Below are 14,404 nucleotides of genomic sequence, written 5' to 3'. Positions count from 1 at the left end.
CTGCATGTCAGATTTGTGGGACTTGATGCTATCACCTAGTTTTATAACCCCAAAGACACACGTGAAGTTTCAATACAATATCTGCATTAGTTTTGGAGATAGTAACTTGCATGCAAAACTTTAACCAGGATTTTCTAAGTCCAAAAGGGGGCATAATTTAGCCAGTAAGGTTGGTAACTGACCGAGAAAATGAAAAAGTAAGTTTCAAATCTATATAAATGATAGCTATACGTACTTGCATGCAAAACTTGAACCAAGGTGTGACGCAGACACCAGGGTGAGTAGAATAGCTCAGACTATTCCTCAAATAGTCCAGCTAACAAGAAACTCCTTTTTCCATCATATAATAAAAAACTTTGTTCTCTTTTCTACTTTTGTTTCATAGGTGTAAAATTAGAAACACTCTGCAACCATCATCAAACAACACTGAACTTCAACTTTATTTATATTCTGTTAAGTTATATGCTGCAAAATAATATTTGCACATAAATTGTCTTTTCCAAGTCTTTTGAAGTCATTATCTAACTTGTATCAAAATACAACTACACAGAATCCTTAATACATGTTCAGGGTATCCTGATACCATTTCTTCACATAATTTGCACTTTCTACATGTTAAAAAGTATGCACCACCAGTTCTGACTTGTGAACTTGTCTGTAAGCAACACTTACAAAACAATCCCCCTCTGACTCATTGCACAGACTCTCGCCAGTCAAGAACTATCATAACCACCTGGTGATATTGCCCTTAAAAATACCGCCATTAAATACTGGTCTCTGTGATGCTTGTTTTGCTCACGTCTCTTCATCACTACTCCAGCTGTCTGCTGTTGCTGCTAATGCTGTATTTTGTTCCACATTCACAATCAAATCATTTCCTGGTTCCTGTTTCACACTGTTTGCCTCCTTTTTGCATATGTAATTTACACTGGTTCCTGTCCTTGGTCCCCAGACAAGAATATTCCTGTCACCACCACCAGAGTATAGTTCATGAAAATCCGGATGATAATAACAACAATTAACTTGTCTAAAATGGCCGTGTAATGTGTATTGTCTTTCACCTGTGCATATATCATATGCATCTATACTTTTACCATTTGGCATAAATATTAAGTCTGGAGTACTGCCCTGAGAGATTGCAAATTGTGCAGTTCTGGTTCCTGAATTTGGCACTGAGATCTTTAAATTCATATTTCTTCCAGTTCTTGTACACCATACTTGTACTTTATTGTCTAAACCACATGAAACAAGGTGTAACCCATCCGCTGAAAACTGAAGGCCTGTCACAGGTCGACTGTGAGCAGTTACCCCTGAAATGGTATGCAAAACGTATGTGTTAAGAAAATTTACAAAGGATGTTTTTCTGTTTCAGTGTAACATTGAAATATTATTAATCAAGTGAACATCAGATGTAGTGTTTTCACTAGTGGCGTAGTATTAAATGTTGCTAGAACATGTTGCCCAACCCATCTGTCTTTTTTGTTGTATCTATTTGCATGTACATACAGGCAATAAAATATAGTTAAATCTATAAGATAACAAGAGCATCGCAATGTGGAGAAATATACACCTGAAGATATGACCTTTGACACCTAAAAGTGACCTTGACCTTGAAACAAGCCATCCGATACATGCGCTCTGCACGTCGTCTCGATGTGGTGAACATTTGTGCCAAGTTTCTTTAAAATACTTCAAGCAGTTCAAGAGTTACAGAGCGGACACGAAACAAAGTTATATGACCTTTGACCCCTAAGTGTGACCTTGACCTTGAAGCGAGCCATCCAAAACATGCGCTCTGAACTTTGTCTTGATGTGGTGAACATTTGTGTCAGGTTTCTTCAAAATCCTTCAAGGGGTTAAAGAGTTACAGAGCGGACACGAAATTGCTAATGGACGGACAGACGGACACCGGCGTCATAACATAATAACGTCCCTTCGGGCGTATAATAACAAATTAATAAATTAAGCAGTGTCTGAAACGTCCGAAATAATGAACTTTTTTCTTTCAACAGCTTACCATTGTCTATAATGGTGTTTTTTGGAGGTTTTCCATTATACTGGTCAAAGTCCAGAAGGCTGCCCTTTGCATTTCTGATGTCCCAAAGAAATATCTTGTTGTCAGCTCTGAAATGAAAACATATAAATGAGGAATCTTTGGTATAATTGTAGTAAAAGCTTATTTTTTCCTTGTATCAACTTCTGTAAATTTTGTTACCAGCCTTGTTATAACAACTTTCAGAAGGTGCAATGGTCTATTGGTAAAATAAGCCCTACCCTGAAGGGTGCAGGTTAAAATCCTATTCAGTGTAATTTCTATTGCACAGGGTCTTATACTGACAAAAGTACTTGTCAGAAGTATGTTAAAGGAAGCAGTCATTGGGCAAAGTTACCATACACTGTAAGAATACAATGTCCGATCAATGAATTTAACAAGTTTAAAGATTAGGAATTTATGCAAAATTTCTTAAAAAAACATCTGATATTTATGTTTAAAATCCCACTGCTCTCTTACATAACAGTAACAGTTTCTTTAACCTTTAGCCTGCTGGCAGCAAGTGATTTTGCCTGTGACCAGTGCAGACCAAGATCCCCCTGCACGATCATGGTATACACTGTTCACTGTTCAGTCAGTAAATTTTCAGTGAACACCCCTTCAAATAATAAATGGTACTGCCCAAATTGAATGATGAACAAATCCATTTTAGAAATTTAGCAGGGTAAAGGTTAAGAAGAAGCATTATATTAACTGGTAAATTTCAGGTAGAACAACAGTGGATCCCTCACAGTGAATACTTATTACATTCTAATCAATCTTACCCAGCAGATGCCAAAATGAATTCATGATACGGAGACCACTTTACATTGAATACACCTTTGTTATGTCCCTTTAAACTGTGTGTAGAAGATCCAGACTTCAGGTCTACAAGCTTCACAGATGAACTCTGGGTGGCAACAGCAATAAGACAATGCTTAGTTGCTATAGGAGACATATGATGGTTGCACACTACACCACTGAATTCATACTGATCTGCTGGCTGCAAAACAAAATTAAAAATTCATGAATTTATATTTCTTATTTAAAACAACGAAAATTTGTGTTTGATACCTATACCATCAAGCATAGTAGTGAATTACAAGCCAAAAGAAGTACAATAACAAGAGGGCCTTGAAGGCCTTGTACCGCTCACCTGACCTATGGACCTAAATATCAGATCATCAAGATAAACATTCTGACCAAGTTTCATTAAGATATGGTCATAGATGCGGCCTCTAAAGTGTTAACTAGCTTTTCCTTTGATTTGACCTAGTTACCTAAACATTCTGACCAAGTTTCATGAAGATACAATCATAAATGTGGCTTCTAGATTGTTAACAAGCTTTACCTTTGATCTGACCTGGTGACCTAGTTTATGACCACACTTGACCCAGATTGGAACTTGACCTTTAGATCATTAAGATAAACATTCTGACCAAGTTTCATTAAGATACGGTCATAAATGTGGCCTCTAGAGAGTTAACTAGCTTTTCCTTTGATTTGACCTAGTGACCTAGTTTTGACCCCACATGACCCAGATTCGAACTTGACCTAAAGGTCATCATGGTTAACATTCTGATCAAGATTCAGGAAGATAAAATCATAAATGTGACCTCTAGAGTGTTAACAAGATTTTAATTTGATTTTTTGACCTGGTGACCTAGTTTTTGATCCCACATGATCCAGATATGAAATTGACCTAGAGGTCATCAAGACAAACATTCTGATTAAGTTTCATAGAGATATAGCCATGAATGTGGCCTCTAGAGTGTTAACAAGCTTTTCCTCTGATTTGACCTGGTGACCTAGTTTTTTACCTCATATGATCCAATATCGAATTCCTCCAAGATTTTATTGATGGTAACATTCTGACCAAGTTTCATTAAGACTGGGCCAAAATTGTGACCTCTAGAGTGTTAACAAGCTTTTCCTTTGATTTGACCCAGTGACCTAGTTTTTGACCCCACCTGACCCAGATTGGAACTTGACCTAAAGATTAACATTCTGACTAAGTTTCATTAAGATATGGTCATAAAGGTGGCCTCTTAGAGTGTTAACTAGCTTTTTCTTTGATTTGACCTGGTGACCTAGCTTTTGACCCCACATAAGCCAGGTTCGAACTTGACCTAAAGATCATCAAGATTAACTTTCTGACCAAGATTCATGAAGGTACAGTCATAAATGTAGCCTCTGGAGTGTTAACAAGTTTTCCCTTTGATTTTTTGGCCTGGTGACCTAGTTTTTGACCCAACTTGACCCAGATTTTATTATCCTAAAGATCATCAAGATTAACATTCTGACCAAGTTTCATAGAGATATTGCCATAAATGTGGCCTCTTAAGAGTGTTTACAAGCTTTCCTCTGTTTTGACCTGGTGACCTAGTTTTGACCCCACCTGATCCAGATTTGAACTTCACCTATAGATCATCAAGATTAACATTCTGACCAAATTTCATTAAGATATGGTCATAAATGTGGCCTCTAGAGTGTTAACTAGCTTTTCCTTCGATTTAACCTGGTGACCTAGTTTTTGACCAGACCTGACCCAGATTTGAACTCAATCTAAAGAACATCAAGATTAACATTCTGACTAAGTTTCATTAAGATATAGTCTTAAATGTGGCCTCTAGAATGTTAACTAACTTTTCCTTTGATTTGACCTGGTGACCTAGTGTTTGACCCCAGATGACCCAGATTCGAATTTCCCCTAAAGATCATCAAGATTAACATTCTTACCTAGTTTTATGAAGATACAGTCTTAAATGTGGCCTCTACAGTGTTAACAAGCTTTTCCTTTGATTTGACCTGGTGACCTAGTTTCTGATCCCCCATGACCCAGATTCGAACCTGACCTAAAGATCATAAAGATTAACATTCTGACCAAGTTTCATTAAGATTGGGCCAAAATTATGACCTCTAGAGTGTTAACAAGCTTTTCCTTTGATTTGACCTGGTGACCTAGTTTTAGACCCTAGATGACCCAATATCAAACTCGTCCAAGATTTTATTGAGGGTAACATTCTGACCATATTTCATTAAGATTGGGCCAAAATTGTGACCTCTAGTGTTAAGCTTTTCCTTTGATTTGACCTGGTGACCTAGTTTTTGACCCCAGATGACCAATATCGAATTCGTCCAATTTTATTGAGGGTAACATTCTGACAAAGTTTCATTAAGATTGGGCTAAAATTGTGACCTCTAGAGTGTTAAAAGTCAAATTGTTGACGACTGACAATGACGGACAACGGACACAGGGCGATCACAAAAGCTCACCTTGAGCACTTCGTGCTCAGGTGAGTTAAAAAAAGATAAAAAGAGGTTAAACAAGAGTTGTCCGTAAGACAGCATGCTTGACTTTTCTCAGTGTTTGACTCTGAATTAGAGCTTTGCCAGTAAAAACTTTATAAAACTTTAACCAAATTCTAAGTTAAAAAGGGGCATAACTCTGTCAAAATTCAATCAGAGTTAAGGGGATTGTTTCTCCTGGTGCAGACTTTGATAGTAAATAACTCTTTTAAGTTTCAAGTCAAAAGCTTTGATAGTAACAGAGATAACTATTTGACTTTATCAAAAACTTTAACCAAAAACTTCTAAGTTAAAAAGGGGCATAACTCTGTCAAATTCAAATCAGAGTTATGGGGATTTTTTCTCCTGGTGTAGACTCTGATAGTAAATAACTATTTTAGGTTTTAAGTCAAAAGCTTTGATAGTAACAGAGATATTTGACTTTATCAAAAACTTTAACCAACAGCGATGGCGACGCTGATGGATGCTGGGGCGAGTGCAATAGCTCTACCTTTTCTTCGAAAAGTCGAGCTAAAAAGGTAGCATCTTTTTAACATAACAATACATGTATAAGAAAATACTACAGAAGTATCAGACCAAGAAAAATCAGTTTTAACTTGACTGATAAAATAAGAAATTTTCAAAAAATAGATGATTATACAAATATTTGTATTATCCTTTTCATTCAGCATTGTAATCATTAAAGAGGCAGAAAAGACATTTATCAGGTTAAGTCAAAAATATCCTGAGGACTGCCAGTGAACAGAAACAGTTGATTTCAATTGTGAATGAAAATCATCTATAAATGAAAAATCTCATTTCTGACTTTCTCAAACATGGTCTTGATAATAAACAACCTGTATTTGTATATTGACGATGCATAAAGTGTCATTACCTTAAGTCTGTTGGTGTCCCATATTTTCAATAGCTTATCTGTACCACTTGAAGTGAACATTCCAGTGTCTAAAGGGTACCATAATACAGTCTCCACACTGAACTTGTGTCGGTGTCGATTGTTGAGAGCTATTGAACCAACTGATGGACATGTATACTTGACTTCTCCAGTAGTATTGCAGATGTCGTAAATAATGATGAACCCATCAGCCCCACCAGCCAGCAAACTGTAAATGCAGGAAATATTTGCTTTTTCTCTTGGTTTCTGTGCAAGATTGAAATATCTTTCACTGAGTGAACACAAGATGCAATATTTCTATGAGTGGCTATAATGTATGTTCTAGTGTTTATGTTTGAAAAGTATTTTGATCTTACATTTTGTAATTTACTTTTTTTTCAATGGTTTTAATGTTATCGATTCTTAAGTTCCATACCAATAGTTAATATATCATTAATTTTCACTCACTGCAAAAATAAAATGCATTATTAAACATGAAAGTACCAGATATATTTTGTTGCTTAAAAATTATTTTTAGTAATTCACTGAAAATATGTAAGAAAATATCATACATAAAAAAAGGTTCATATTCATTACAGTTATAATATAATGATATGATAATGACTTGGGAGTTTCAATCAGAAAATACTGTATTATCTTTCCGGTCTTGTTTTATAATACAAAAGAGTATAATATCTGAAAGTGTTTGACATAACTGGAATCCCAGCAGGCACACAATGTTGAACCAATGTTGAATCAACGTAGAAACTTGGTTGTGACGTTGAACATTTTTTTACCTTATTTCAACCATCAACAGCCATAGATACTTTGCTGCAATTATACCGCAATACCTCACATTGTTTAAATTCACCCAATTTGCCAATTAATGTTCACCATAATTATTCAGTTTTTCAATTTAAGTAAAATGTTATATTTTTTCAATATCCTTTTTGTCTTCGTCACCAGATGTAATATCTTTGGAAGCCAGCAATGTTTAATGGTCACTTTAATATATAAATCAGGGTTTCAGAAATCTGCAAATTTATTGGTAGCCCATTGGGCTACCAAAATTTTAATCTGGTAGCCCGGACATTTAAGTTTATTTGGCAATGGCCATTTCGGTTTATTTACTATGTGCTTCTATACTACAGTGGATGGACTGATTAAATCATTAGAGGTTTCATAATTTTAGCCATATGCACATTGTTATAAATTTTGTTCTCTTAAATAGCAATTATCATTACTCCTTTTTCTCCTTTTAAAAGATAAAACCGGTACATGTATTTAAACTGAGAAATATTATCAGGAGTACTCATGGCAATATAAACGGAACGCAAATCAATTTTTATAAATTTGCAAATTCCTTAGAGCTGTATGAATTGTAATTTATCTCAAATTTCTTTAAAGTTGACATAATAATTCTGTCTGATTCTAAACATCTATCTGGTTTAATAAACGGACTAGAACCGCGTATATAACGTTACTCAGATTCTTGGCACTGTGTATTCACTTATACGAATTTATGTTTGTCCAAAATTCTGTATACTTTCTGATATTTTGCTAAATCATGGTCGATTTTTTTTGCATGTTAAGCAAGTATTTAAATCGAAAAGCATAAGCAATCAGTGTACCCGTCTGTAGAATGTCCAGGGATTTCCATGGAAAAGAACATGGAATTATTCCATGGAGTATTGGAACAGGATTCCATGGAAAAAATCCAGTGTTCCATGGAAAATTTGAATAGTAGTACCCCTGGAAATATTCCCTGATACACCTGGAAATATTCCCTGGTTCACCTGGAAATATTCCCTAGTATCCCTCGAAATATTCCCTGGTTCACCTGGAAATACTCCCTGGAAATATTCCCTGGTTCACCTGGAAATACTCCCTGGAAATATTCCCTGGTTCACCTGGAAATAATCCATGGTGTCCCTGGAATTTTCCCCTGGATTCCTGGTATATTGTCCAGTCTATCCAGGGCATATTTCCATGGATTTTCCCTAGTTTCCATGGATTTTTTCCATTGTATTGCTGCTTGAAATTTGAAAAGGTAGGCATATGGGGTCAGTCACAGACCTTCAAAGCAGAAATTACTCGCCCGAGTTTCTTACTGAAAAATTATGTAGTCAAACCTGATTTTGATCCCTAGTAGCTCATTCAGGAATAAAAGATTCCTAATGATTAATTTCTTTGTTCAAACTCTGGCTTCTGCCAAACTTTCCATTATCCGACAGAATGAAGACAGTAAAATTCTGTGTGATGTTTAAAGAGATGAAGTACTTTCACATCTCAGATATGTTCTGGTGCAAAACATTTACTGAAAATTGTTGGAAAAAGAAACATGTTAATCTCTGAACAAGGGACATACATCTGCATGTATTTCATGCAAGTAAAACAAAGCATTAATCTAATTTAAAACCACAATTTATTTTAAAATATATAACGAACAAAGCATTAATGTATAATGAATAAAAGCATTTAAATTTTGTTCAAAACCACAATCCATTTTGATATTTATCAAGCATTAATGTCATTTATAACACAGTGACGCTGCATCCATTTTAGTGCCGCTTTGTCCTGGATGGTTTTACCAAGTCCCTTAACCGTTCCCGCACCATCACCGGGGTTATATGCGGGAACTTCTGAGCTATTACATCTGAAATGAGAAAAATCATTTTTTTATAGCTACATGTAATTTGTCCATTTTTCAGGATAACATCGTTATGTTGAAATAAGTGAAATTCTATACTATGTTTAGTGAATATTGTGGAGTACTCTCACGTCAGATCAATATCAACTAGAAAATGCTTTTGTAAAAAAGCGCACGTTTCTCCAAACTCCCCTAAACTGAAGTAGTACTAGGCAAGAAGTCTACAGGAAAACAAAGGTTGCCGAAAAACTTTAACCAAACTAGAAATGTGTCCATGGGACACAGATGCCCCCACTACATGACAAAAGACACAAATTTTTTCCTAGGTCAGGGGCCATAACTCCTACAATACTGAATGAATCCGGACGCGAAACCCCAGGTGCACAACCACAAATGCTGACCAATATCCCTTTAAACTTCGGTGAGTCTAGGTCAAATACTTTTTGAGCTACGCGCGACACAACATTAAAATGACCAATTTTTAACTAAGTCAGGTGCCATAACTCCTACATGACTGAATGAATCCGGACGCGAAACCACAGGTGCACAACTGCACATGCTGACCAACATTCCTGTAAACTTTGATGACTCTAGGTCAAATAATTTTGGAGCTACGCGCGACACATTAAAATGACAAATTTTTAACTAAGTCAGGGGCCATAACTCCTACACAACTGAATGAATCCGGACGCGAAAACCCAGGAGCACAACTACACATGCTGACCAACATTCCTGTAAAGTTTTGTGACTCTACGTAAAATATTTTTGGAGCTATGCGCGACACAACATTCTTGGACAGAGGACGGACGGAAGGACGGACAAGGGCAAATCTGTATGCACCCCCCACAAAAGTGGGGGCATAAAAAGGACATGCCGACTTTGGGGTAAGTAAATAGCACACCTATTCTCAGATAAGCGGCAACTTCGGGGCAAGTAGAATAGCACACCTATTCTCCGATAAGTGGAGCTAAAAACTCATGGTAATAAATCTTACTGTAAATCCTGCCAAGTCGATCTTGGTCTACTGCAGGCTTTGCCTCCCCAGATCTTGATTTCGAACCAGTAAGTGACCTCCCAATGTACTCTTCCTCCTTGAAAAGTAGACGGAACAATGAAAGTGCTGCCTTACTGTATGATTCCATTCCATTTATCCGGCTCAAAAGCTGCTGCTGTAATTCAGTGATAAAGATATGGATATCAGAGTTATTGTTCTTGGCTAAAGTACTCACCTAATGATGATAAACAGGTTTGCAAAGTTTCAGACTATTGCTCTCATTTAATTTAACAACTGACTGTGATAAACAAGTCTGCAAAGTTTAAAAGCTTAGATCAAAGCTATGTTTCATGCTGAACCTATAATGATAAAACTGTTGCTCTTATAATATTAAAGTTAAATGGACCTTTCTAATGCAAAATAATTAAGAAAATACAATGTTCTAGTTATAAATTGGGTCACAATTTTGACAAAATGCAAGTGAAAGTCACATACTAAACTAGTGGTGATAAACAAGTCTGCAAAATTTCAAAAGCTACAGCTGTATCAGTTTTTGATAGCAAGTGTAAACAATAATTCGAGCCTACAAAGTCAAATTTAAGCAGTTTTATTTTCATTATTTGATAATTAAGCTTACATCTGAATAACCGCCAACACATTTACCTGCTGACATTTCGGGAGCACCTTCCAACGATGCACTAAACTGCCTCAAAATCAAACATATCTGTTCTTTCTGATCGCTCGATAAATATTGAGGTCAGCGAAACCGAAAGTACTCTTTGGCAGGTGGCGCTAAAATGACGTAATTTTAAGACTGGTTTGCATATTGTTTTAAACAATACCGATCTGTGACTTTGGTGTTACTGGATCAGTCTAAAATCACTCGTGCACATGTTTTTGTAAACATCTGTCTCATGTTGCCTGCGGGTACGATTTAACGGTTAATTGTTTGCCGATTATGACAGCAGGTGATAATAATTAAAGCCTTGGGCGTGTATCTCTTGATAAACAGGGGATTATAGATAACTATCAAAATTATATTTGAAGACTAAATTATTGATTTCCGGGCTACTCGATACAAAGTTTCAAGGTAGCCCGGCAGGCACGCTCTGAAAAAATTTAGTAGCCCGGCAGAATTTTCTGGTAGCTCCCGGGCTCCGGACATGGGATTTCTGAAACCTTGATAAATGTACAATGCATAATTATACTCTAAGCTCTAAATGCAGGGGTGTAAAAAATTTTTTCACACCACTCGCCCTGCAGGACTAGTAGCCAGTAATATCTACTCGCCCTTAGTGAACAGCCACTCGCCCTAATAATTGACACTTTTAATACTGTCACTTTTATGAAAGGAGTATTATGTACAGTAGTATTATTTCCCGAAAAATACTTATTTTGAAAAGTGTCTAAAAAATTTGGACACAATAATCATCGTCCATCCACCCGTGTTGAAAGGGATGAAAAAAAACGTTAAAGATTATCGGTAATTATTCAGTTGATAAACTAAGTAATTGATCTTGTTTTCATGATCAATTTACACCCCCTCAAAGAGCTAAAAGAAGTGTGTCAGTATCTTGACATCTGAAGTGGAGATCAAAGTGGTATTTTTGCTCGAGATTGTCATGGCATTACGTCATGTTTTCGCGCCATGTGACACATCACTGTCTGATCGTACCGCATCGGTTCTTAAAATTGCTGAGAAATAGAAATCAATAAAAAGTTTCTTCTTTAATTTGTTATCAAAAGCGAATGTGCTATATCCCGTATAAAAGGTAAATGTCTCAAACGATAGTTACTATAGTGGATATCCTACCTCTGTGACCTATTTGCACTCAAGGAATTTACATTATTGTTTGACAAAAAAAAAAAAAAACTTTTAAATTGTTGGTAAAAAAAATACATGTACAAAGATTCATTTAAAACTTATTAAAAACCGCAATGACATCACATTGCTTTATTTTAAAATCGCATTTCTATTTACGGTCACGAGGTCACGTAACCTATTCTGCCAGACTAACAGAAATCTGTTTGCCAAAAATCATTTTACTCCATGTATTGTAATTGCTGCCGCTTTTTCATTATTTAAGATTTTTTTATTCTGTTTTTTGTTCTTTCTGGTCAAAAGTCTGAATTTTATGCCCAGAGCATTCATCATTTATTTACTTTTAGAAAGAAATAAGTAACTAAGATCGCGCTGTTTGAATTTTTACAAATGATTATATGAAAATTCGACCGTTTTTATAGAATTTTGCCTACATTTCTGTCGATATCTTATTAAAATCATTATAGAATTCAAATAGTATTATTTCTCAAGAGGTGTTGAAAACTTGAAGCGAAAATGTTAAAAAATGAATGCACTACACACGGTTTTTGTGTATGTGTCGATGTAAATTAGATATTTAATACGATAGGTCGCTTGTGCTTGTGGAATGGAAAATTATCGGCATGACGTTTTGATATCTTTACGATTCGCGGGTAAATTCCAGTCAATCCAGGCAGCGACTGAACCATCTCAAAGTTTGTTGACGTTTTGGAGTTGTAATTTCTGAATTTAGGTAAAGTAAGGACTTAAAAAACCACTCGCCCGATCGGTCGAGTATACAGCGAGGTCCACTCGTCCTACTCGGACTTTAACTCGCCAATGCGAGCGGGCGAGTGGAATTTTACACCCCTGAAATGTTAACTATCAGAGAGACTGCTTGGGCTTTAATCACAGCACAACCAATTTCCTGTAACTATGTGTATTTATAAATAAATATAATTTTTTTATATATATATACCATACATGCCATAATTTTTCAGAACATTTCCGGGATTCTGAGTTAAAATTTCCGAGATTTTTACCTTTTGTCCGGGACATACATCGTGACATTGGTATTTGTCTGTTTCATGCAAAAATATTGTCATATTACATATAGTTTTGCGAGATAAACATTGTTCACTCGCTTACAATGTTTTAATTTGCTGCAAATGTCGTCTAGCTTTCCAAGGGAGGTAAATACATGTACGGGTAATACACATCTATAGTTCGGCACGTGAATTTATTGCGTTCCCGAGGTGAACAGAATTAGGAGACTTACTATATACGAAGAATCAACCTGGTCATCGTGATTTAGATTCTAGCTAATTTGGTATCATTCTAAAGCTTAAACATTTATCTAATAATTAAATTGAATCCTTAAAGGAATAAAATATATCTTGTAAATAAAATCGCCAATATAAAATATTTGGAGTCGGGTCAATTTCCATGGGTCGGTCGGCAAAGGCATTCAATATTTTGATTTAGAATATGTGTGACAATCGATCTTGATCTTAAATTATTACAACCTTTTAAAATAATTATCGTTTAATTGACCGTTTTCAGTAATCTCTTCCATAAAGGCTACATGTAGCTTTACCGCCAACGTGCTAAAAACAAAGAGATTTACGACTATTGTTCCTAATTTAAGTACCATAAAACAGTTATTGATTGCATAATCCTGTCAGTTCTTAATCTGGGTCATCATAATAACTGACCGTAACTTAATCAGTGTCATCAAAAGATCGTCGCGTGATAAAAGTGGACTTAATCAACACGTGTCCCGCTCGAGGGCATGAAACTAATTAGGAATAAACAATGTGACACCGGGGACTGTTTATTGTGTAAAATTTAACAACTCATAGACAAAAAAACAAATTTTTTGGGGGATTATTTTTATTTGTTCCTGTATTTTTATTTTTCCGGGACATTTCAAGACTGTCCGGGACACCAGGACGAGTATGTAATTTCCGGGACAATCCCGGGCAATCCGGGACGTATCACATGTATGATATATACATTTATGTACATCTTTGATATACTGATACAATTCCCAGCATACATAAATTAATTCACACAACTCTAAATCTGACCCCCTTTAAAAACTTCAGATAAAAAATATATAATATCGATCACTTTTGATTTTTATTACATTTGAAAGTGCGAAAGAAAAACTTCATACTACTGAAAATAAAAAAACAACAAGTGAACATTAACTAAAAACAGATTTTGAAATCCGTACTTTTCAGCCATTCTCCGTATACAACCGATGGTTCCAAAATATGAATGTAAGGTACAGGGATTAGGAACAACCAGACTATACTTGACAGATGGTAGGGGTATGGTACGGGGAACAGATGGACTGTACTTGTTTATAAGTTAAAAATCGTATTAATTTAAATTTTCTTACTATCTTCTTTCAATAAGATCGACATCTAATGTGTTAATATTGCCTGCAAACAATCTTTCGAAGTCCTTGTTTTCGCTGAGACCCAGATTGAAAACTCGTCTTGTTGTTTCAGCTCTGTAAAACTGGAGGGGATCGCTGACACCTGATTCCCTGGAGTTCAAAAAACGGAGCATCTTACAATTTATTGTTCCATATCATTTAAGTTCTTTTTTGTATCTAAATAATAACTAGAAACATATAAAAGTAAATATTTAAGATTTGCTGACTTCTGAAACGATTTTTACCGGAAGTTGAAATTCTTTCAAAGCTACCTTCAGCACGTTTTCGAATGTTAATGATG

The 14,404-nt window shown here is 35.7% G+C and overlaps 2 protein-coding genes across 2 annotated transcripts; both read right to left on the bottom strand.

The window, feature by feature from the left end:
* Positions 1 to 234: 234 nt before the first annotated feature.
* LOC123524027 (DNA excision repair protein ERCC-8-like) lies at positions 235 to 14,369 on the bottom strand. The gene is made up of 5 exons (XM_045301896.2): positions 14,065 to 14,369; positions 6,216 to 6,441; positions 2,818 to 3,035; positions 2,018 to 2,124; positions 235 to 1,310 (listed from the first exon to the last, which is right to left on the bottom strand). Exons 1-5 carry the CDS (start codon positions 14,235 to 14,237, stop codon positions 796 to 798), a joined length of 1,239 nt encoding a protein of 412 aa, XP_045157831.2. The 5' UTR covers positions 14,238 to 14,369; the 3' UTR covers positions 235 to 795.
* On the bottom strand, positions 8,619 to 11,377 carry LOC128555784 (uncharacterized). Its single transcript, XM_053539325.1, has 3 exons — positions 10,494 to 11,377; positions 9,857 to 10,031; positions 8,619 to 8,868 (listed from the first exon to the last, which is right to left on the bottom strand). The coding sequence occupies exons 1-3, from the start codon at positions 10,527 to 10,529 to the stop codon at positions 8,774 to 8,776; spliced, it is 306 nt and encodes a 101-aa protein (XP_053395300.1). The 5' UTR covers positions 10,530 to 11,377; the 3' UTR covers positions 8,619 to 8,773.
* Positions 14,370 to 14,404: the final 35 nt, after the last annotated feature.

This window comes from Mercenaria mercenaria, chromosome 3 (assembly GCF_021730395.1).
Source record: "Mercenaria mercenaria strain notata chromosome 3, MADL_Memer_1, whole genome shotgun sequence".
Classification (NCBI taxonomy): Eukaryota; Metazoa; Mollusca; class Bivalvia; order Venerida; family Veneridae; genus Mercenaria; species Mercenaria mercenaria.
The sequence above is the reverse complement of the archived record's forward strand: the minus strand, read 5'-3'. Positions and strand labels throughout refer to the sequence as shown.